General features: G+C 39.7%; 2 protein-coding genes across 4 annotated transcripts in view; both read left to right on the top strand.

Annotated features, from left to right (window-relative positions):
* LOC136706781 (phosphofurin acidic cluster sorting protein 1-like) overlaps positions 1 to 9018 on the top strand; it is a 67048-nt gene extending 58030 nt beyond the window's left edge. For all 3 annotated transcript variants that reach the window (XM_066680409.1, XM_066680408.1, XM_066680410.1), the window contains exons 21-24: positions 340 to 478; positions 821 to 1059; positions 2441 to 2560; positions 3015 to 9018. In XM_066680409.1, coding sequence (XP_066536506.1) covers positions 340 to 478; positions 821 to 1059; positions 2441 to 2560; positions 3015 to 3133 — 617 coding nt within the window. In that variant the 3' untranslated portion in view covers positions 3134 to 9018. The remainder of the gene's footprint in view (positions 1 to 339; positions 479 to 820; positions 1060 to 2440; positions 2561 to 3014) is intronic.
* A 1097-nt stretch (positions 9019 to 10115) lies between these two features.
* LOC136706786 (kinesin light chain 2-like) lies at positions 10116 to 23781 on the top strand. Its single transcript, XM_066680416.1, has 14 exons — positions 10116 to 10485; positions 13956 to 14215; positions 14495 to 14798; positions 15862 to 16078; positions 16280 to 16469; positions 16580 to 16753; positions 17448 to 17547; positions 17984 to 18033; positions 18293 to 18360; positions 18513 to 18621; positions 18751 to 18897; positions 19081 to 19205; positions 19316 to 19373; positions 20434 to 23781. The coding sequence occupies exons 2-14, from the start codon at positions 13988 to 13990 to the stop codon at positions 20515 to 20517; spliced, it is 1854 nt and encodes a 617-aa protein (XP_066536513.1). The 5' UTR covers positions 10116 to 10485; positions 13956 to 13987; the 3' UTR covers positions 20518 to 23781.
* Positions 23782 to 24690: the final 909 nt, after the last annotated feature.

Here is a 24690-nt window from a genome sequence, read left to right as displayed (position 1 = left end):
GATGAAGAATGAACCCCCTATCTTTGTACCCCATATACCACACCATACCTTCAAGATGTGCAGCACCGGAAACTACGGATACTGGAAGCCTTGTAAGGCTTCATGACAATTGATTTAACCTATATAATTATCTATAAAAGGATTATTGCAACATCCATCAGTTGCCAGGCTGACATTTGCTTTATCGACGTTTGAGGCGTGACAGGGCTATGTAGCTGTAATGTTGCTTCCTGAATGATATCTTGCAATAACATGTTTTTTTAAAACATAGTAGTACATTTTCCAGTGATTTGTAGGTAAAATATTCTATCTGCATTAATGTTCTGTTGTGTTTGTTAGGTGATGGTGAAGAGGGCGTGGCCGTGAGTTTGGCTGTCCCCTCAACATCTCCCCCATCTCATGGCTCCCCTGCTAGTCTTAAAGAGACAGCCACCCCACCTTCTTCTCCCTCTATGGGGGCAGTTTTAGCAGTACAGGGGTAAGTATGTTATCACTGATCTTCAGCCATCACAATGTATTTTCGACGATAAAAAGCCGTAGTTTGTTTAAAAACAATATGATCTCTACAACCCATAGATTCTTGTAAATGCATTATATCTCAGTTCCAAATGATAATGAATGTCATTCATGTGAATTCCTTCAGTCAGAAGCTTCAGATTCAGACAGTATTTTCTCATTTAACATTTTCTGATGATGAATGAAAGTGATGGAGTGCTTGCTTTGTGTTCATTAGATAGTTCTCATAACAGAAAGTTCTGTCTGTGACATTAGAATCAAAGCTTATCTCCTGTTTAACCCCTTTGCTCTGTGTTTCTCACAGGAGTCCAAGTATGTCTCATGGGGTGGACGCAATTGGCCTGCAGGTGGATTACTGGCTGGCTTCTCTAGCTGAGAAGCGGCGCGAGGGTGAGAGAAGAGACACGGGCTGTAAAAACACACTGAAGAGCACATTCAGGTCCCTGCAGGTCAGCCGCCTGCCAGGAGGGGGCGCTAATGAGCCAAACACACCGGTCAACACCATGTCCATGACTGTGGTCACAAAAGAGAAGAACAAGAAAGGTGAGAGCAGGAAAAATGACATTGTTTTTTATGTAGTACGTTCATATGGAGGACTAAACCTGCCAAAATTAAAATAAATAAATAAATTAATTAATTAATTAATTAAGGACTCAATAAAATGCAATTCCTCCATAATAATGGTAATGAATATAAAAATAAATTTAAAAAAACCCAGAGAAAATAATAAATAAAACCTTACATTAATTAAAATGTGTATTTTATTTTTTTATTTTATTATTTTTTCTTTCTATTATTAATTTAATTATTTATTCAATTATTTTTTTTAACTATTTATTTTTTGCATTCATTTATTTTCCGAGTTTATTTTTTCCTTGCTCTTATATGATAATAAGGGGGCTGTCCATCAATGATGTCACAGAGTCAGAACATTCTTATTGGTTGATCAGTGCCGGATGCCATAGATCCATTGTACACGTCTTGCTCCATCAGCCATTTTCTGTGGTATAGTAATGGCGGCCTACAGGCAACAGATAGCCAGAGAAATGAGGCTCTTGGCTGACCTGGCTGAAAGTGTAAATGCGAATTAATTACTTTTTTCTGTGGAGGCTGAGGATTCTTTGTTTTGCCAATACCGAAGTTGACCCCTTCATTTTTCCATGGTGAATTAACCATCGATCAACCATTAAGAATGTTCAGGCTCTGTGACATCATTGATGGAAAGCCCCCTTATTGTCAAATAAGAGCAAGACAAAAAAAAAAGGCAAATAAATGAAGGCAAAAAATACATTGTTATAGAAATAAATTAATAAATTATTACATTTATACATAAAAAGAAAAAAAATTATGAAATAAAAAAATGTAATTAGTCTGGAGGGAAATATACAGGTAAATAGACATTTTAATTTATGTAAGGTTTTATTTATTATTTTCTCTGGAGTTTTTACATTTATTTTTAGGAAATACATTTTATTGAGTGGTGTATTAATTTATTTATCTATTTTTAGCTTTGACAGGTGTGGTCCTCCGTATGTTTAAGCCTTTGCCTGTTTATATATCTGCTAATCTACTTATATATTTAAACATTAGTGTAGTCAACGCTATTGGGGATTTAACTTTTTTCTTTTGCAGTTTGGTTATGTCCATTATATAATTTTTTTTATTTTTCCCACTACAATGCTTGTTTAAAGCCATAGTGAACCTCACAAAATAATCACAAATCACATCAGAAGATCAGAAACTAAATATTTATACTCAAGTACCCATCTCTGTATAAAGGAGTTTAATCTATAAATCTCTCTGAAGCTGGATATATATATAGTGCCCATTCAGACGCAGTGATTTTGCTTGAAGTCATAAATCAAATTATATAGCCTCTATTTCACAATACTTCTGCTCTTTTTCTTTTCTCCATGTTGTGCAGTTCCTACCATCTTTCTTGCAAAGAAGCTCAAAGAGAAGGAGGTGGATTCAAAGAGTCAGGTGATCGAGGGCATCAGTCGACTCATCTGTTCAGCCAAACAGCAGCAGACCATTCTTAAAGGTAATTTAGTCAATGAATCAATCAGCCTATATCCAGCCTGAAGCCTAGGCACACAAGCCTGAGCAGCAGAGGAGGACACTAAGCCACAATAAATCTATAACCTTGTTGGTCACATTCTGAACATTCTACCTGCCCTTTACTTTGTGTTGAAATTTCATAATAATGTGATCAATAAACATGTATTTGCTCTTTGTTTTCCTTCTTACACCCATTTAATAATAATGTATTCTTTATTAATTAGAATTTTTTTTTATTTCACCCTTCTACTTCATTCTTTATATTCTTTCTCTTTTTTCTTTCTTTCCTTTATTTATTAATTAATTCATTCTGTCTCATTCTTTTCATTTTTTCTACTTTATTTCCTTCATTCTCCATTCTTTCTATTAATCTATCTTCTTCTTCTTCTCTCATTAATCTGTAATTATCCTCTGATTATTTTTCTCTTCTCTCTCAGTGTCAATTGATGGTGTGGAATGGAACGATGTGAAGTTCTTCCAGCTCGCAGCTCAGTGGCCAACGCACGTCAAGTACCTCCCTGTCGGACTGTTCAGCTACAGCAAACCTCCCTCCTAGGACCGCCCACTTTCCCTCTAGCTCCGCCCCTTCACCCTGCCACCTTCACCCTATTACACCCAGTCCCTACCAATCAGAACACTGGCCAATTGTAGCAGACCCGTGAGGAGGAAACCTGCCCTAAACGTTGGTGTTTCTCTGATGGGGGTAGGTGGTGTCGCAGGGGTGGTGCTGGGGGCTCAGATGTACTTTTTATGGCGCTAGTCACTTTTATTTATTGGAAAGGTCCCAAAGCACCAAGTTGTGGGGGACAAGCACAAAACAGCAGACACCTTCAGTGTACCAACAACAATCATATTCCTGACAGCATGACGAAGCAGAAATCCAAAAATGACCCTTAACATGATCTTTGACCTCATTGATGCAACGCTAACCTAATTGGCTTCGACGTCAGAGCTGTAACAGAACTAACAAACACTGTTAAGCTCTGATCTGCATGTTTTAAACTACAGCACCCACAACCCACTAGTAAAGTTAGTGTTATTATGCAACTTACATACTTGTGCATGTGTTGAGCCGAGCAGCTACAACTGAAGCTATGCCTTTTTTGAGTTCAGTTCAGTCTCCAGAAGCTTGATGATGCTGGGTTTTACTCAACTATCAGTGAAAGTGGTTGCTGTGTCCATGTACTCTTCCTGTGAGTTTTCCATTGTTTTGTACAGAGGTTAAGCTTTTGTGTCTTCTAGAAGTGTTCAGTTATTTAGTTCTTATATGAGTACTTTGGAAAAGTGCCCTTTATTTTAGAATATATATGTAGCTCAATTAAAGTTGTTGGGTTTTTTATTTTTATTTTTTTCCTCTTCATAAATCATAACTCCAAAGATCACACTGGCAAATCCGAATGTAAACACATCTCACTGTCACAAAATGTCTCAAAAGTTCACATAATGCATGGGTATAAACACAATGACCATCATTCCACACACTTCGGTTTTGCTGTAGGTGGTAAATAATGAGGGAAAATGGCTTCGTATCAACTCAAGGGCTGAGGTGGATAGAGTCAGTCGTATTGAGGTTAAAATCTCATTATAAAATTGCATTACCTTGTTCTGCTAGCTTTTACTAATCTTTTCACTAGCGCATCTTCAGCAAATGTTGGCCATTTTAAAGCTTTGGAAAGCACTGAAAAATCTAATGTACACTTTTTTCCTCCTATCACAATGTAGTGAGTTGGTAAAGTCGTGTTTGGTGTGTAATGTTAGTTTTTGTCTTGCTCTGGGTCTGTGTGAACTAAATCGACGATTGTTAGCCTTGTATTCCAGTGCAAAACTGAAGAAGCATTAAACACCAAACCCGTCGTGTCCTGGTGATAAAATTGGGGTAGAAGGAAAACTGTAAATTAGATTTGGGCTGGATCCCTATTGCTGATAGAAAGCTATGCACTTAAACGACATTAGCTCTCTCACATGCACACTTCCTTCCAAAGCACAATATTGTTGGAGATGATCTCTTGAAGGACAGCGGCATTTAAAGGGATGGTTCGCACATTCCATCAATAAATATAGCTGTTGTAAACCATCCCTTTAAATGATTTTTATTTAATTGTTTAACATGTGATTCCTTCTCACGAAGGTTTTGAATATGTTTTTGGTGATTAGGACACTCCATAAGGAAATAGTTAACGTTTGGGCCCCAGGCATTAAAAAATCTCACACTTCCCATACTTGGATATCAAGGGGGTATTAAGCTTACTAACTGTCCAAAATGTTGTATATCGTGTGTGGCAAAAGTATTATGACGTGTATTGCTTTTTAAAATGAATAGATTTTTAAAAAAGGACATAATGGCACAGGTATGAATTCAAACTCAAAAAGCTAGAACATGTTGAATAGTACTAAAGTATCAACCTATTGCAGGCTGAGAGGAAGCTGAATGGGAATCACATATTAAACAGTGTAGAACGCTGTTTTAGGAGCAGGTCTGGGATCAGGTCACCATTTGTAATGCGAGACTTTAACAGGAAGAGCTAAGAGCTGATGCTAATGATCAGTTGGGGCTTCAGAGCTCCTCCCTTTACCTGCTAAGCTGCTACTTCACTGGTGTAGTAGTGAGAGGCAGCTTCTACTGAAGTGATGTTCTATTGTCTAGGACGTGGTGTGAGGTGTATTTGTTAGTGTTAAGGTGACCAAGAGTTTAGTGTGTGAACTGTGGTTATAAAATTAAAAACGGAACAAAAAAAACCAAAAACACAAACAAAAAAAAACTATCTATGAACCAATGTCGTGCCACTGTAAGAGTGACGAGTGTTGGTCGTTGGTGTGTGTTTGTGTGAGCATGTGTGTTAATGATGAGTTTTTGTGCTGTGAATTTTGAACATTATGACTACCCTCTATCTCCACACAAGATTACACGAGACTGCTTTACTGGCTGTTGGACCTCCTGATAGGGGTCAATTAAAATGCAAAGGATATAGCTTCTGCCATTTGAATGCAGCGAGACTGACAAGGGAATTACAGAGTAACGATGTATTTTATAGGGTTTTTGTGTCAGCATTGCATTCAAACTACTGAAATCTTTTGAAAACAATAACAAGAATCCAAACCAGGGTATATTTGTGTGGCAAATATTAAAAGTATTATGACATATTTCGTGTTACGATTCAGAAAGGTCAATTACATTATTTGTTTTAGTTTTTTTTTTCCCCCGAGTTGGTTATTAACCACTAGCGCTTTTTAAAAGTTGCCTTCCCATTCCTCCTTCTTTTGCACAAAGGCCATGTAGCTTGGCACCGCGCACACATGCTACTAAATGATTCATTGCACGGCACCTGTTACCACCTCCTGCTGACGCAATAATATGCCAAATGCAGATAAGCAGGAGATCCAAAACAACTACAAGATGATTCCAAATGCTCTGTGTTTGAGACGACCCCCTTGTAAATCAATCACTGAATAACAGATGAACTCGAGTGTCCATAGCGTAAACATCTGAAAATGCTGAATAACCTTACAATGCTTCACCATATGCTGTAGTACATATCAGTTGTATTTAAGATGCTTCCACTTGCTTGTTGTGTATCATTCTTTACAGTTTGATATTGCTGTTATTGGTCCCGGTTTGTGTTTTGTTAGACACTGCTCCAGGCTCCTGTCTCTTGGGATCTTTGCTCAGATCTTGGGTCAGACGAGGCCATCAATTATTCTGTCTTGTCTGGGAGCCTGCTATGAAGCCTTTAGACTGAAATTGACTTTGATCATCACAGCAAAGTTGGCCAAAGTGATGTGTGGGGTACAGGGATTCTATAATCGAAGGATGAAAATCAGATGTGAAATATGGACCTGCTAATCAAGTCTTTGCAGTGGAGAACTATATATCGGCCATTTCCTTTTTTTTTTTAAAGAGACACTGCTTAATATAAGGCCTAAAACAGGAGAATTGCTTTAGTGACTGCTTTATTTTAAAAAGCACATCAAATTAAGAGAAATTTACATAAAATTTCACTTTTTTTTTTTTTTGCAAAGGTTCCATTTTATAGTGATAACGACCTTTTATGGTTGATACTGTGATACTGTAGACTATTTGCTAATAAGTCTCTAACCTATTACAATTCAGTATTTCGCAAAGCTTATGATGCCTGATGAGTGTGGTGTGTTCTCCCTGTGTCCGCGTGGGTTTCCTCCGGGTGACTGTCTGTGAGGAGTGAGGTGTGTTCTCCCTGTGTCCGCGTGGGTTTCCTCCGGGTGACTGTCTGTGAGGAGTGTGGTGTGTTCTCCCTGTGTCTGTGTGGGTTTCCTCCGGGTGACTGTCTGTGAGGAGTGTGGTGTGTTCTCTCTGTGTCTGCGTGGGTTTCCTCCGGGTGACTGTCTGTGAGGAGTGTGGTGTGTTCTCCCTGTGTCTGTGTGGGTTTCCTCCGGGTGACTGTCTGTGAGGAGTGTGGTGTGTTCTCCCTGTGTCCGGGTTCTCCGGTTTTCTCCCACAGTACAAAAACACACGTTGGTAGGTGGATTGGTGACTCAAAAGTGTCCGTAGGCGTGAGTGTGTGAGTGAATGTGTGTGTGTGTCGCCCTGTAAAGGACTGGCGCCCCCTCCAGGGTGTATTCCCGCCTTGCGCCCAATGATTCCAGGTAGGCTCTGGACCCACCACAACCCTGAACTGGATAAGGGTTACAGATAATGGATGGATGAGCCTCATGTAATGCATATAAAGCCTGACTTTAAAAGAGGAATTCCACCATAGTTCAAAATTTCCACAAGATGGAAGTTATTTGAAGTGGTTTGATGTGAAGTGCAGAGAAAGTTGAATCTAAATAAGAACCAGGAAGTATGGTGTCTACAAAACACAGACGTTTTATTTACTACACGCAGATCATTTTAAAATGGCGGTAAACCAGCTTTGTTTTTGGATTCTGTTTTTTAATCATTGCTCTACATGCACCTCTCTGTTATAGCTTTTTAAAATTAAGGTTTAGGCGACAGGCAATTTATTTTGAACCATTTTATGTAACTACTTATTCAGCATTTCTAAACGGATGGAAATTTCCTTGAACCTTTCACATCTACTTTCCACTAATGTTTAATATACTCTAAATTGTATCATAATCGCAATGTAAAATGTTCTCCATATCGTGCGTATGTAACGTGACTGCAGTTCATGTTCATGCTATAAGCAAGGATCCTTTGTGCAAACTGTTTTTTTTTAGTAAATACCTCTATGTATCACCTGTCATATGTAAACACACACGTTTGTTATGCAGCCATATTGACCCATATATCAGTTTGTTTTTAATTGCTGAATTTTAATATGTGAATTTGTCTGATGCTGTTGGGCTGATTCTCACCATAAAGGGAACGGAGAGAACGTAAAGTGTCACTGCCAAAACATGTCGGCTGTTACATTTTCTGTGAGATAGAGCTCATTGTTTCAGTGTTGTTGATGTAAAAGGAATGGTCAAGCATGGCCTCCACTGTTACATGTCCCATTGCAAAAAACAGTTTAATGGAGAAGGAAATGCATTTCGTTCCATTTCCTCCAACAACACTGTGTTGTTTTGTGTCGTCTCGCTGTGCCTTCTCGTGGTTTGAATGTGGATGGTGTGTGTGTTGTTCTCTCTCTCTCTCTCTCTCTCTCTCTCTCTCTCTCTCTCTCTCTCTCTCTCTCTCTCCTCAGTCTGTTATGATGATGCCTGGCTTATGTTTAGCCTCAGACCAGTAATCGTGATCTGTGTTTTGTGTGACGTGACCGTTTTGTGGTCCTTATCGAACAAAACAGTGGAATCCCAAGCACACTGATTAGAAACGACTAATTTGTACAGCCAGATGTTGCCATTTTTTTCCACTCCAACAAAAGGCCTGGTTTACTAAAGTCATCAGAATTGCTTTACAGCTTCCAATGTCTTGGTGAGACGTAGGACTTGGCTGGTGTGATCTTTCTTGTCAAGCCCTCATCAAGGTGAAGTTTATCATGTTCTGGGAGCTTGAACGGTGTCAAATCATTTTAGTAAACCAGGCCCTTATAAGAGTCTTTATATTTGAGTCTCATGATTATATCGAGAGGACATTTTTCTTGAATTCCACAAGCTTTGCTGCGTGCTCTAAATTTTGGCTAAAGCTAAACCCTGAGGCACAGATGACTGGTGTGATAGAATAGCACTCTTTCATATTTGGCACAAAACCTGTTGCTAGAGGGAGAAGCCGAGCTTGTGGATAAAAAGAGTATTTTTGCACATGCACTTGTTTGTTTTAGCAGTCTTTAGCCGTTTGCCTTGAAAAAAGAAATCAACGATGCTTGTACATATCTTAAAAAGTGCTTGTAATATGAACCTAAGTTCTTTAATTGTTATTTTTTTTTATTCAACATGTTTTGTAGTACTGCTTTTTCATGATTCAGTTGTCTTTGGGGTAATGTGTGGGATATAAATTGAAAGTGTTCATTTTTTTTTAAATAAACACACCTTGTTTGTACAATGCCTTTAGTCCCGTCTTTATATTTTCACAGGACATGGGGGATGCGACTGATTGCGATGTAAGACATTTAAGTGGGACATTTCTGGATTCCATAAAAGCAAGTGCTATGGAAAACTTATGATTTATAGTTTAAATTAGCTTTATATTAGCTAAATATTAATATTAGTTCCTAGAGTTGGAACCTATTGAAATGTCCTCCTCCGTTGGCTGAATGGTTTTAAATAATATTGATCTAATAAAATAAAGCAGAAACTCAAGCCAATATTTAATCATGATTGTTATGCATTAGATTTAATTACATTTAAAAATAAAATACCCTTATTCTGGAAAAAAAAAGGATAATACTAAGTTTGAAGATGCATGTCTTTGTACATCAACAAAGTGCACTGACGTGTAGACTGACCAATTAAATGTTTACAGAGAAGGTTATCGACCAATAACGGTAGCTCTACAGTCAGACTGTCCAATCAGAAGATTCTAGGCTACTTCACCACGCCCCCTTCTCACTCAAGCGAACCAATCAGAGTAGGGGAGGGCGGGGCTAGTTTGTGAACGAAACGCTTCTCTATGTAAACACTAGAAAAACAAAATCCCGGATGTTTGTGAAATTCCTCCCGGACATTTTTTTAAGTCTTAAAAAGAGGATATGTCCAGGTAAAAGAGGACGTCTGGTCACCCTATTGTGATGCTTCACTGACCTGTAGAACAGAATAATGAATTATTAAAGCATCTGTCTTTCCGACTTTGGGCTCAGCACTGCAGAAACAGCACTATGTAACTTTTGGTTCCCAAATGTTTATGGAGTCTGCTGCATTGTCGTGAAAGCTGTCTGTACTCAAAGCCATGCAACATCTCAGTATTTTTATTTTAGAAAAACAAACAAATCCCGTAACATTCACGACACTACGCGTGTGTCAGTCTATAAAATAGTGCTCAGATTCCACTAGGGGTCACTTTGTAGGCGCCCTAGTAAGGGCAAGAGTGCGCGTGTTGGAGCACAGAAGCTGCGCCTGCGCCTGCGCAATACACCGCCCTTGTAGGTTTTATATATATATATATTTATATACACACACACAGAACCAGACAGCGGCTACAGCTCCTCTAGTCGCAACCAGAATATTCCTCACAGCGAAGAGCATATCGTGCAGTCAATAATGATGGATGGATGAAGAGGAAATGGAGCTTTAACACACCTTTCTTGTACTAAATCCGCGTTAACCGGCGCCGTAGAGTCGGGGGTGTCTTGCGAACGGACGAACGCTGCGTCCGTTAGCCTTTACCGTTTAATGCTAGCCTGCTGAGCTACGATGCTTCAGGCAGAATTTCGTGTTCATTTTCGGCTTAAAAACGTCTGACTTTCTGCTCTCTCCTGGAAGATTTGTGTGTTTCTCATTAAAAGGAGACGACCAGTGACTCTTGAACACAAGGAGAACACTACAGCGAAGAAGGTAAAGCTACAGCAAGTGCTGTAACGGTAATGAAATTATGGGATATGAGCTCTAATGATGAAGCCATTTTGACTTTTTATATGTGTTCTATAAAGATATGTTCAGCCAATCCGGGGCACTTTCTTTAGGTTTGCTTATATTGCTGAATGACTGGATGTGTTTCACGCGGGGCATCCCGCTCAGGCTTTTGTCCAAAACAAGACTAGAGAGGGATAGAGCTGGGAACCGAGTTTAAAAAAAAAGAATCGACTCTTTGGTTTTATACGTTCCTCACTCGAGAATCGACTCTGAAACCCGGACACGAGTCATAAAAAAACTACAACAACAAAATAAGATAAAACAGGACATAGAAAGGGTGGAATATGAACGAGTTTAAATAATATAAAGAGAGTAAGAGGAAACGAGAACAAATACATCTATATTAGCGCTCAAAATGTAAAAAAAATACAGTATAAACAGTTTTAAGATGGTTTCAAATAATCAGTAGCTTTTGTTTCAGTCAAATAAAGTAATATCCTTCATGTTCACATTCCTTAAGAAATACTAGACAACACGAGGCTGATTATATTTCATTTATGAATGCGAAGTGTATAAAAAATATATTTTAAATAATAAAAATGTTATTTGGCTTTATTGAGCTCAGGCATCCCGAACTCTTTCTTTCTTCTATAGAGAGAGGCCATGACTGAGCAATGATAAAGCACCAAAAAGGTTGATGATGGAAATCACAACAAAAGCCATTAGTTACAATATTTAAGACCCTTCCTTCACCGCACAAATTTTCAAGTGAGATATTTAGATAGCTGTCATCACATGTCTGCACAATGGAAGGGATTTATACTCAAAGAAACAATTCTGTATTTGCTTTATATGTCAGCATTTTTAAAATTACAACACGGGTCACACTTTGATATTTCAGTAAAATATAATATTTTTAATTAGATATTTTACAACCAAACAACAATGGCATTGTTTACAATTTTCCCCATTTTCTTGCTAAGTTCAAAATTGTAGTACTTTGTTTTATCTTTGATTTGAATCAGAATCGACTCAATCGATGCATTTCTGGATTTGAACAACACCGAGAGATAGCTAACGTAGGTTAGCTCTCAGGCTAAAAACAGTAGCTTGAAAGTGGGTAGATCTTCTGTATTTTTAAACAGCCTGCAAACCTTCTCTTGCTATGATGGATATACACCACTTGTTTGGTGTGCGAAGCTTGTAATCATTTCCAGGCCCCAGTTAAGCTGAATTTGTGATGCGCCATTCATAGGTGCTTCTGGTGTGGGCACTGAGCTCTGGTTACAGCCATAGAACTGTTAAGCCGCATTGCTGAGTTAGAGACGCCTCTGGTAAACTTTGTGAGGCTTGACGAACTGGGGAAATGCACTCTCTCTGCTCCTCAAACGAAATGAAAGTGCAGACTGAGCTTTTTAAGCCATATAAGCTGGATGATTTCTCTGAGGAGGCCGAATAACCCCAGAATCCCATCGGTCACCTTCATTGATTCATTGTAGTTGCATAAATTTCACACTCAGCTTCCTATAAACATTAGATTGTTTTTTTTGTCCAGAGCCTTGGGGTTTACTGCTTGGGATTGTGAAATATGATGTGCTGTATGATTGTTGCTGTCCAGCATTTTGCTTCCTTTGATGGAAGTAGTTGTCACAGGCTCCATCCTCTTGCTGCAATGCAGTGAATGCACACATAGGGAGAGGGAGGGTGGGGTGGTCTCAGTCTATGGGTGGACTGAAAAGGGCTCCATCTGATGGTCTGAAATGGAAACTCAAGTGCCAGTGAATGTTTTCACTTATTCTGGGCTTCAGGTATAAAACATATTTAACTTGCACACCAGATTCACTTTGTACTCCTGTGTACTTTTTCACATATGATACTTTTAGGATCAGATCCATACAGAAGGAATGTAATGGGTAGTTTGGGCAATAGAACAGGTAGAATATGATTGTAATGCTTTTATTTGGAACATGTCTGGGTTGTTGAGTTGTCTTGCAAGGTATACTGAAACTCAGATGAACATAACAGATTTAAATTTTTTCCATCTATCCATCCATTATCTCTAAGCGCTTATCCAGTTCAGGGTCACGGTGGGTCCAGAGCCTACCTGGAATCATTGGGCACAAGGCAGGAATACACCCTGGAGGGGGCGCCAGTCCTTCACCAATGTCGCCAATCCACCTACCAACATGTGTTTTTAGACTGTGGGAGGAAACCGGAGCACCCACCAACTGGGAGAACACACCAAACTCCTCACAGACAGTCACCCGGAGGAAACCAACACAGACACAGAGAGAACACACCACACTCCTCACAGACAGTCACCCGGAGGAAACACCCTCAGACACAGAGAACACACCACACTCCTCACAGACAGTCACCCGGAGGAAACCCACGCAGACACGGGGAGAACACACCACACTCCTCACAGACAGTCACCCGGAGGAAACCCACGCAGACACGGGGAGAACACACCACACTCCTCACAGACAGTCACCCGGAGGAAACCCACGCAGACACGGGGAGAACACACCACACTCCTCACAGACAGTCACCCGGAGGAAACCCACGCAGACACGGGGAGAACACACCACACTCCTCACAGACAGTCACCCGGAGCGGGAATCGAACCCACAACCTCCAGGTGCCTGGAGCTGTGTGACTGCGACACTACCTGCTGCGTCACTGTGATTTAAATTTTTTATTTGCTTATTTATATACAACAGCAGTGTATATACAACACACACTTTAGCACACACTAAAGTGTGTGTTTAATCAGTTTTTTGTGTATTGTATGATGCTCAGCTGTTCTGGATCTGCCCACTGCCCTCATGCTGTAAAACCGGTGCTTTTAGGAGTGAGCTCATTGCTGACCAAGAGGGCACAGATCTGCTGAAAGGCTTTTTCAGGTAGCAGAGCTGTTAGCACTCAAGGGCAGTCATCCGTCAAAGGAGACGGATGGTAATGTAACACAGCCGCTAATGGAGTCCTTTTCACATCCAGTAATGATGTTTCACAGAGTGAAAGTGCTGACCTGGGATCAGTCTTTCTGACAGTTTACATGAAATATGATTAAATCAGAGATATGCACATCCACATTCAGTCTACCTACACGTGGGCCCAGAATTTCATTATCGCCTGATAAGAGAGTCTGCCCTAGTTCATGTTTAGATGATGTGGCACGGAATGACAACGTTGCGTAAACATGGTCACGTCCCGTACTGAGGGTGTAATATAGAATGAGATTATTGCACAGCTTAGCCACAAGGCTAATGTAGCTAAAAGTAGGAGTCACAAAAGTAATGTCAGGCACAAAACATGCTTTTCTAACTAAAATTATCATTCCTTTTAAATGCAAATATGCAATATACAGATAAAATGTCTCATTCAAATCAGATATTTTTAACATAAGCATGTTTTTGATCATATTTCTGTTTCCTCTTCACCTTCTATAGCCAAAGCAGCTGTTTGTGACTGAGCCCAGACAATGTCCACCATGGTGTACCCGCGGGAAGAGGCTCTGGAGCGGCTGACTCAGGATGAGATTGTGTTGAACACTAAGGCGGTGATGCAGGGCCTTGAAGCGCTGCGGGGGGAACATGCACAGCTCCTTAATTCCCTTCTGGACTGTGCCCAGCCTCCTGCTGCACAGGAAAAATCAGGAGTGCTCCGCAAGAGTCTAGAGGCCATTGAGCTTGGCCTAGGGGAAGCACAGGTAAGTTTTATGTTGGTACAAGCACCATAATACACACCCATTATCCAACCCTGCACATTCATACAGCTTTTTGAGTGTTTACAACTAAGTAAATATGGAACACCTGGACAAATCACCTGTCCAATCATTTGTCCCACTTACCTACACATCCTAGCGGTCATTCGGTGTATTGTGGATCATGTATGTGAATATTACAGATACAAATCTTTTCAGGACAGAGGCTGATACATTGGATCTAATAAAAACAAAAAACTGGAGATATCATCTTTATCTTCACAGGTAATCATTGCTCTCTCGGGTCATCTGAGTGCTGTGGAATCAGAGAAGCAGAAGCTGAGGGCACAGGTGAGGAGGCTGTGTCAGGAGAACCAGTGGCTACGCGATGAGCTGGCCAACACGCAGCACAAGCTACAGAAAAGTGAGCAGAATGTGGCACAGCTGGAGGAAGAGAAGAAACACCTTGAGTTCATGAACCAGATCCGCAAGTTTGATGATGACAGTTCGCCCTCAGAAGAAAAGCCTGGAGAGAAGGAGAAAGACAACCTGGATGACCTCTTCCCCAATGATGATGACCAGGGGCCTGGTAAACTAACCTTTAGCTTCTTGTAATTATCAGAATAGCTCATCAAATTTGGAACATGGATCAGGATTTGAATTCATATTTTTCTTTATGTTATACTTAGCAAGTTATTATTTTGCAGAGGAGGTTGAGTTCCCCTTTTCAGTCTAGGATTCTCTGTATTTTTTCCTCCCTCATTCCTGCCACTTTCCCCTTGGCTTACTCACTTGGGGCTAGGGCACAGATTTTTGGGAATCCACTAGTTATAACAACTTTTAATAAACAGAAAACACAACATATGTATACATATATATCTAACATAACAGAGCTGGGCAGTTAGCATTCTGTTAGCAGTTAGCATTCTGTTAGCAGTTAGCATTCTGTTGAGCATTGCACTTGGCACTAAACTGACTTTTAAAACTCACTCGGTACTGGAGATGTTACAAGAACTGATACTTTGGTACCAAGTCGATACCAAAATTTTTGAAAATGATACAGTTCTTGTTTCCTCTGGTACCGAAGGCTTCACAGATCTCCCAGAGCACATGAGGTCACCACAATAAGCCTACACAGTAATAAGCCGTGAAAGCTAAAACAACAACAACAACACCAACACGAGGACACGTCAGTCAAGTCTATCGACCTATCAGGCCAAGTTATGGTTCAGCACAAACAAGGAGGAGGGACAAACACAGATCCATATTTCAGCAGAGTGCATTCGGTTTCAGTGCCTAACAGACCCACACAGCGCAAGAGGCGACTCGGATTGTTTTATTTGGCAGCCACAAAGTCAACAAACAATAATCAAGACAATAAATATGTTTTCAAAGCTTAGATTTATTTCACCAGCTGCCTTTCTCCCACTGTGAGGTTTCTTCACTCTACAGTCAGTCAGGGTGAGGCTTTCAACACGTCTAGCATTTAAAGGGCCAGAGTACTGAGTTAGAAACTTAATAGAAATAATAAAAAAACGATTAACTAAATTGCACAGCACTTTTTGGTTGGAAGAAAACATCATTGTTTTATTTTTTTGACCAAGTGGAGGCTACTGTTTTCTTCACTAGACTTTGCTTTCTGTCTTATCCAGCCCAGCCCAGTGGTGAGGTGGCTGCACAGCAGGGAGGTTACGAGATCCCGGCTCGGCTCCGAACTCTCCACAATCTTGTGATCCAGTACGCTTCTCAGGGCAGATATGAGGTGGCTGTACCACTCTGTAAACAAGCACTGGAAGACCTGGAGAAAACTTCTGGCCACGACCACCCTGATGTTGCCACCATGCTTAACATACTTGCCCTTGTTTACAGGTCAGCACATTTATTTTCAGGGTAAATTAGTAAATATTTACCTAAGAAATGTACGTATTTCCAGGCTTTACTCTCACAAATACCATATGATATGCTTTTAGCAAATACATTGTGCAGCTGTTGATTTAAATATGAATTTCGTTCAGTGATATACCTCTACCACTCTGAGATGAATGATTACAATTATGGTTTGCTGTGTAGGGATCAGAATAAGTACAAAGAGGCGGCTCACCTGCTTAATGACGCATTAGCTATTCGTGAGAAGACCCTTGGGAAAGACCACCCTGCCGTCGCTGCCACCCTCAACAACCTGGCTGTGCTCTACGGCAAACGTGGCAAGTACAAGGAGGCCGAACCTCTTTGCAAGAGGGCGCTGGAGATCAGGGAGAAGGTGTGTTTGTGTCTCTGTTTTTAGCTGAATGTAATGAAGGTCCACTTTGCTACACAACTTGAGCTAAGAATAGTATAAATTGTTGATTTATGCTTGTTTGTCATTTGCAGGTTCTGGGGAAGTACCATCCAGACGTAGCTAAACAGCTGAATAACCTGGCACTGTTGTGTCAGAACCAGGGAAAGTACGAGGAGGTGGAATACTACTACCGCAGAGCCCTAGAGATCTATGAGAGCAAGCTGGGAGCTGATGACCCTAATGTGGCCAAGACCAAGAACAACCTGGTGAGAACTCAACAAATTGGAAAAAGGGAGATATTTAATTAGTTAGAAAGCTGATTTTCAATTTTTGACCTTTTTAAATTTTATTGCAAAATGTGTTGCAACTCGCTACATCCTAATTTTATCCTACAGTGTTGACTTGGTCCTCTCAATTAACATTTAGACAAACAACAATTGCTTTGGGCATCTTTGAGCAGTTGTTCTCCTGTAGAAAGATGCCAGATGGCTAATTTTCACAAAAGAATCTGAATATATTGTGTATGCAATATAAAATTGCAGCAACTGCCTTTTATTATTATCACCCATACGAACTGATGCGTAAAATAAGTCAGACGATAAGCTTAAAGCTAAAGTTAGCCATGTAGCTTCCTGGCTACCTTACTGCTCTTTGACATCTTTTTCTACCCTTCTTTGGAAGGGTACAATTCTTGTCACTGTCATCCATTTTGTGTTGAGTAAAGATAAATTTGAACTTCCTTTATGACTTTGTTTGACAGTTGGGGTAAAAGTTACACTAGTAGTCTATAGTAGTCTATAGATCAGAGGAAGTGCTAGCAGTCAGGACTGTGATATTTAACTAGCTTTGTTTGAAACCAGAATGCCTCTTTCTGAATAGAGATGGATATGGTATTCATGTGTATTCTGTGCCATCTAAAAATGGGAGTTTGGGAGTTATTTAACCCTTTATTTTCTTCAGGCGACTTGCTACCTGAAACAGGGCAAATTTAAGGATGCAGAGGCCTTGTACAAGGAGATCCTGACTCGTGCACACGAGAAACAGTTTGGATCTGTTAACAGTAAGCAGACTGATCTTTCCAGCTTTTCAACCATAACAGAAAAAAGTGAAAGCATTTGGAAAAAGCTACACAGAGAGAGAGAGAGGTGGTTCTCAGGAGGATTGTTGCTGTGGTCTAATCTGGCCTGCTTTAATGCACAGACATGCTTAAACATTCTTTTGGCCACATGACAAGCCTTTAAGCCAATCAAACACTTAATCACGGCAAAGATCTAAGGTGCAATTAGAGTAATTATAATGTGTGTCCTTACTTGCACACAAGCTCTTATTATACAAACTTCGGCTTGCGTTAAACAAATAGTAAGCTAATACAAAAATATTTACTAATATATTCTACACTATGTACTAGTGGGTTCTGTTTATATGAATGTAATGATGTATCTGGGATGAAATAAAGCAGCTTGTTTTTGCTTGTCATCTTTTTTTTTAAACTGCAGATGACAACAAGCCCATCTGGATGCATGCAGAGGAGAGAGAAGAGAGCAAAGTATGTAAACAACTCACCCAGAGCTATAGAAATAATAATAATTTAAAAAAACACTATATTGAGTTTGTTTTGCTGCACTTTATGACTTAAAAATGTAGGGATTTCAGTTCTGTTACAGCTAATTCCAGGGGGTTCCTTCTGATTACAGTGGGTTCCTGCTGTAGCACTAAATGCATCTTAAATACCTCCATTCACATGACCATTATAATGCCATACACCACCTACACAGAGACTCTGGCTGTTGTTGTTGACATAACAGGGCAAGAAGAAGGACTCTGGTCCCTATGGTGAATACGGTAGTTGGTACAAAGCCTGCAAAGTGGACAGGTGAGTGCCGTCACCGAGAAACTACTGCTCAAACATATGTCACAAAAATTGTATCCATCTTACAGTGTCATTCACAACACCAAAATAGGGTTTCATATGTATTAAATGATCAGCTGAGTGTACATTTTATTTCCCCTTTTTATTGTGTGCAGTCCTACAGTCACTAACACTCTGAAGAGCTTGGGAGCACTTTACCGAAGACAAGGCAAGCTGGAGGCTGCAGAGACTCTGGAGGAGTGTGCTACAAAGAATCGCAAACAGGTAACCTGTTCTTGTTTCTGGCACAGACATATTTAGTTTTAATATGATTACAACTAAACTACAAACAGCACGTATTTTAAAACAACAAAAGAAAAAATTCTACCATTTTTTTGTTCTCCTATTGTATAGGGTATTGATGCAATTAACCAGAGTAAAGTTGTGGAATTACTGAAGGATGGCGTGCCTGGTGGAGACAGACGGCAAAACCGAGACGGTCTGAACGGTCCTGGTGGTCAAAAGGGGGACGCTGAGGGAGATGAGGCTGAATGGAATGGGGTTGGGAAATTAATAATTTCCGTAAAGTATATATCTAAACAGTATACAATATGTGATCCTCAAATGCAGTTCTAGTTCTACAGCATGTGAAACATGATGCTGTAAAGGGCATGATTATCTGATGAGGACGGCTTTGAGGAAGTGAGGATTGAAAGTATATTTAGCTCTTACTGTCCCCTGCAGGATGGCAGTGGCTCTCTGCGTCGGAGTGGATCCTTTGGGAAAATTCGTGATGCTTTGAGGCGCAGCAGTGAGATGCTGGTGAAGAAACTGCAGGGCAGCGGCCCTCAGGAACCACGCAACCCAGGGTGAGGGGAATCTACAACCTTCTTGACACTTTCCTGTGGTTTTTAAACCAAGTACTGACAAATATTGTTTTATGTATTAGTACTGAACTAAAAATGTGTTTGTATTTAAGAATGAAGAGAGCTAGTTCTCTGAATTTCCTAAACAAGACGGCAGAGGAAACCTCACAGGTGTGTGGACATGGTTATGCTTTTTATTTCCTCACAGTAGGGCTACAATTATTTTATTATGCATTAATCTGCATGTATCAGTTTTGCAATGTTAGATTTTATTGTGATTCTAATAATTTGTAAAAATATATCCACCAATTTTTTTTACCTTCTTATATATCATCGCTGTCCAGTTAAATTTAATTTTTTTTGTCGATGTTTAATTTACTATACAGGAGGTCCTCGGGTTACGTCAGTCTCGAGTTACGATGTTTTGTGGTTACGACACATCTCCCATTTACTGTATAAAAGCCTTGTTTCGACTTAAGTGGTTTTGCGTCGTAAACGTCGTAACGTGAACTTCGTGTGTGGTGTGCGCGGCTATGTGTGTGGTTATTTACGTATAGTTTGTACGTATGTTCCGACTTACACCGAAAATCGGTTTACGACGCGACGTAGGAACAGATCAACTTCGTAAATCGAGGACCCCCTGTATTTTGAACTCAGCAGCTGTCCTTCCCTTTGTGTGAAACATCCATGATGAATGAACCAATAGAAGTGCTCCAAAATCACTTGGAATAACTTTTTTGTAACATTCACTTCCATTGAAAACTAAGACAGTTTTTGCTTCTTCTGTAAAGTTACTATTTTGGAAGATACGTGTTTTTAATTGGACACGTAATTTAATTTTATTTAATTAAAATAAAAAAATATATCATAAATCCATGTTGGCCAATCAGAAGCCTTATAAAACCAGAGCTGTTTTGGCTGAGTTCACCATGTATGTAATCAAAGAGCCAATGGCGCACACACTGATGTCAAGCAAAAGAGATTACAATACGCTACACAATATAACCCCAAAATATTGTTTTTAATATCTTCACCCTGGACCGAGGTTTTGAAAAGCTCTTGGTTTAGTTACTTAAACCCCATTTAAACCTGTGGAAAAGGCCAACAACGGAAAACAAAATTTACATAAATCATATCATCACATATCATTTCCTGTGGGGGGGGGGGGGGGGGGGGTATTTTTTGTTTTATTGGGTATTTAAGGTCTGACTCTCTTCTATTGTATTTTCAGGAAGCAAACAGTGGCCTGTCAGAATGTAGAGGACTGAGCGCCAGCAACGTGGACCTTTCAAGACGCAGTTCCCTGATTGGCTAGGAAGTGAGGTTGAGAGTTGGGATATAGGAAGCGGTTGGACCCAAGCAGAAAGGCTTTGTGGAATTGAATCTCATGTTATCAATAAGTTATTCTCGTTCTGAAGATTTTCGTAAGAAACCATGTAAAGAGCAAAAATATGTCTTTAGTTTGACATGGCTGATTTACTACCATCTAGCTGTGTCTGCTTTGCTGTAAAATTACGCTAACATCCAATTACAACTACACAAAAAGCAGATAGAGGAGCGTTTTTCCTGCACACAGATTACGCCGAATCTGGAACTGAACTGCACTGCTTAGTTGTGAATGTTAAAATTCCTTTCAGTGCTAGACCAGGCTTTGATCTGTGCCCTGGAAAACAAGCCACACAGTAAATGCAGTACAGCATGCTGCTTTGTACACTGGATATCCATCTGTGTCAGAGACACCTAGTAGCAGAGTCATGGCATGGTCTTAAAAAAAGAAAAACAAAAAAAATTAGAATAGAAAATCATATGACAACAAATCGTTCAAGAATCATACTGTCTGTAATTATGAACATTTTCCTTAATATCTTCTTTAGGTATTTCCTTAATTCCTTAATAACCAGCTATGCTATTTAGGGGGTAAATTAAATCTAAATATGTTACATGTACTTCACTTGTATGAATGCTGTGAATGCTAACTCCACACAGAAGAATCACAATATTAGAATGGTACAAAAACTCACGTTCATTAGCCACACAACACAACTGACTATTCTGGAGAGCGCATAATTACATTTGGGTTTTTGTTTGTTTGTTTGTTTGTTTTTGCGCAAAATGTCTCCCCTCTTAAATGAAAAGAATGAGGGGAAAATTACAAAACAAATACTTCTGACTTGTAAGACCTCACTTTTGCCTTTGGATTTTATGTATATAGAGGTTTAAATTATTTATATTCTTTTTCCTTCTTTGTAAATAGCACACGGGTTTTTGTTTACACAGTAGCGTGTAGGTGGAGCTCATTGAAGGCGAGTGGAAAGCAAATCTTAATTAGAATAAGACGAATTGTGTGAAGAAAAACTGGGTTTTTGTTACATGCTCAAAATGCTGTTTTGTTGAGGACTGAGAAACTGGAGAAAAGTCTGAGATTGATATGTTATGTTTGTTTACCTGTTTTTGTTGTTCTTATCCTTTAACTGGTACTGGCTAATGTCCAAAATTGCGTTATAAAACTGGAATTTGTCGGTAGTTTTGTCTCTATTTATTTGTGGCCCGAGTTTAGTAACCAGTGCCATCCACCATGTTTGTTACCTCTTGGTTCTATTGTAGGATTGATCATATTTTCAAGTTGACAGATACTCTTCATGAGCATCTAATTTAACTGTATTCTTTTGAGTTGATTATTTTCATCTTCCAGCCAAAATGTGCAAGTCTAGAAGCTACCTAGCTTTTGCTGTGGTATTTATTGGGTTTCTGGTTGTGATGGGCTAGCGGTTGTTTAAGTGTATCTGATATGTTACTGAAGAAATGGCTTGAATAAAATGTGCTTGTGGTCATTTGGCCTTGTCTGAAGGGTACACTAGTGACATATTAAAGGAATGACTCACTGAATAATCAGTTTACACAGCAAGTAGTCATCAAGTCAGTTCTCATCTTTATTTTCGCACTGGAGCTATGATTCTTTATTGAATTACAAGCACCAAATCGGCCAGTTCAGGATCAGGAGTCTGGTTCACAAAGAAAGCCCAGCTTTGAGGGCCTATTTGACACTTCTGATCAGCTTTTCTTTCCTGTATGCTTCTGATTACCTACAGTAAACATGCCCACTCCCCCACTTTTGTTTTTCCCTCTTCCGCCTCTCACCTGTTTCATTTTTAATAGAATGGAAATTTAGAATAAGCGAATGAAAACATTTTGATGCTTTATATTCTCTGTTCATGTTAATAAACGTATTTTAGATATTTTAGTCTTACAGTTGTGATACTGCAGTCTGACAGGCCGAAAGCCTCGAGTATCTAACTATTCTCCGTTGTCGAGGAAGCTGGGCTAACCTGCGCGCTGTAGTCATTTTTCTAGGTTTAGTTTTTTTAATATTTTCAATAAATTTGCAAAGGGTGTTTTTTCCAATCTTATATTTCTTTGGCCAGGAATATTGATGTTTGTCACTAGTTACAGCCCGGATGTTTTCATTGGCCCAAAGTGTGAGGTGGCACTTGTTTTAGGAAAGCTTCAGCTCTACATCTTGTGTTTTTTGTGTATCACCTGTTAATGCATACATTTATTGTATGCAGATCCATATAACGAATGTCTGTAGTAATACCAAACCACGTCCAAATATATTTGGAGTGATCCAGTCACAATGCCTCCTGGGTGTTGCCTCCAGGTTTTCAAGCTGTTATCTGAATTAACGTAATTAGGGGCTGAATGTTAATGGTGTAAACATTTGGTGGAAGCTATGTCCAAGTTTCTTCAATGATTCATTCCTTTAAAAAAAAAGCTTTTCTTCTGCACTGCACTCTGTTGCTTGTGATGGATGATGACAACGATAAAGGGAGTAGGAAGGATTTTTAATTGAAAATGCTTTAAGATGAACAGGTAGAGGTGAGGTTTATTTGAAAGGACATGTGAATGTGTTGACAATGAACGTTTTTGCTGCTTGGTTGTTGAGAGAAATCGTTTGAATGGTAGGGAAAGAAGAGAGAGAATTTAGATCTAGGAGAATGTACAAGAAGGAAAAAATGTCACAGCCAACTGTAGACGCTTTCTGCCTTTGTCTTTCCTACACTTCTGTCCTCACATGTTTGTGTAAGACTTTCTTGCTTTGAGTGTAGAATAAATTCTGTATTTACTTCACTAGTAAACAGCAACGTTAGCCCCTTTTTATTCAGCCTGTATAACTGAACCTCATCTCCCTGCGTTTACTGAAGTCTCTCACAGCAGGGGTCTTTCAGAGTTACAGTTTTCTGCTTTCTTTTAGCACACTGGATACTGCTGATATGCTCTTGAGGTTGCTAGAGGTGGTTGGTTTGGAGGAAAACCACTACACCAGAACTGTGACGTGTAGAGGGGGTACAACATGGCTTCATGTCCCATTCTGCAAACTCTACCAGCTGTGTTTTCAGTACATCACCTGCACATACGGCTTAAAATGCATCAATGCACATTATCTGTTGTTTTTGGGGCTAAAAGGGAGGAAGTTGATATGCTCTTCTTTAAAGATGGACATCAATTCTGAAGGGGCCAACAACATGTGTATTTCATATAAAAGCTTCAAAACTAATAAATAAATATGTTTCACTTTTCAAACCTATTTAGTGTGGTTACTACTATTATTATCATCATCATCATCGTCATCATCTTTTCCGCTTTTCCATTTCAGGGTCGCGGTGTACTATTATTATTATTGTTATCTGAATAATGTTTGATTTTCATTGCTACGTTTGTTATAATGCTTTAGCAACATGAAAGCACTGCTCATGAGGCGTTCCAAAGTAATAAAGTGGGGTTTCTGTTGATACAGCTGTACTGGAGACGCTGAAAATAAAATGTTTTGATTTTTATCTTATTTCTAGTACGATTTGGACAATATTTGCAGCATAGCTCGTTTTTATAGTTTGCTGATAGTGTCGCAGTCACACAGCTCCAGGGACCTGGAGGTTGTGGGTTCGATTCCCGCTCCTGGTGACTGTCTGTGAGGAGTGTGGTGTGTTCTCACCGTGTCCACATGGGTTTCCTCCGGGTGCTCCGGTTTCCTCCCACAGTCCAAAAACACACGTTGGTAGGTGGATTGGCAACTCAAGAGTGTCCATAGGTGTGTGTGTGTGTGTTGCCCTGTGAAGGACTGGCGCCCCCTTCAGGGTGTATTCCCACCTTGCGCCCAGTGATTCCAGGTAGGCTCTGGACCCACCGTGACCCTGAACTGGATAAGAGTTACAGATAAAGAATGAATGAAAGAATGAATGAATGAATAGTATCTGGTAAATGACAAAGGTCATATACATTCAGTCTTTTTGAAAAGCTATGCCTCTCTAGATGTTTGATGGGTAGAACCCAATGTTTGAATCTTTTAATACCTCTGAGAACATGCGCTCATGTGTATTTCCATGAAGAGCTGCCTTAATATAATCCTAAGAATGTGATACCATCACCACCTTGATTACACACTCATCAAAATCTCCACTTTTCATACAGGGTCACTTTTGTAGTTCTGCAA

Source organism: Hoplias malabaricus, chromosome 9 (assembly GCF_029633855.1).
Source record: "Hoplias malabaricus isolate fHopMal1 chromosome 9, fHopMal1.hap1, whole genome shotgun sequence".
Lineage (NCBI taxonomy): Eukaryota > Metazoa > Chordata > Actinopteri > Characiformes > Erythrinidae > Hoplias > Hoplias malabaricus.
Note: the sequence above shows the minus strand (reverse complement) of the source record. Positions and strands in the feature narration are given on the sequence as shown.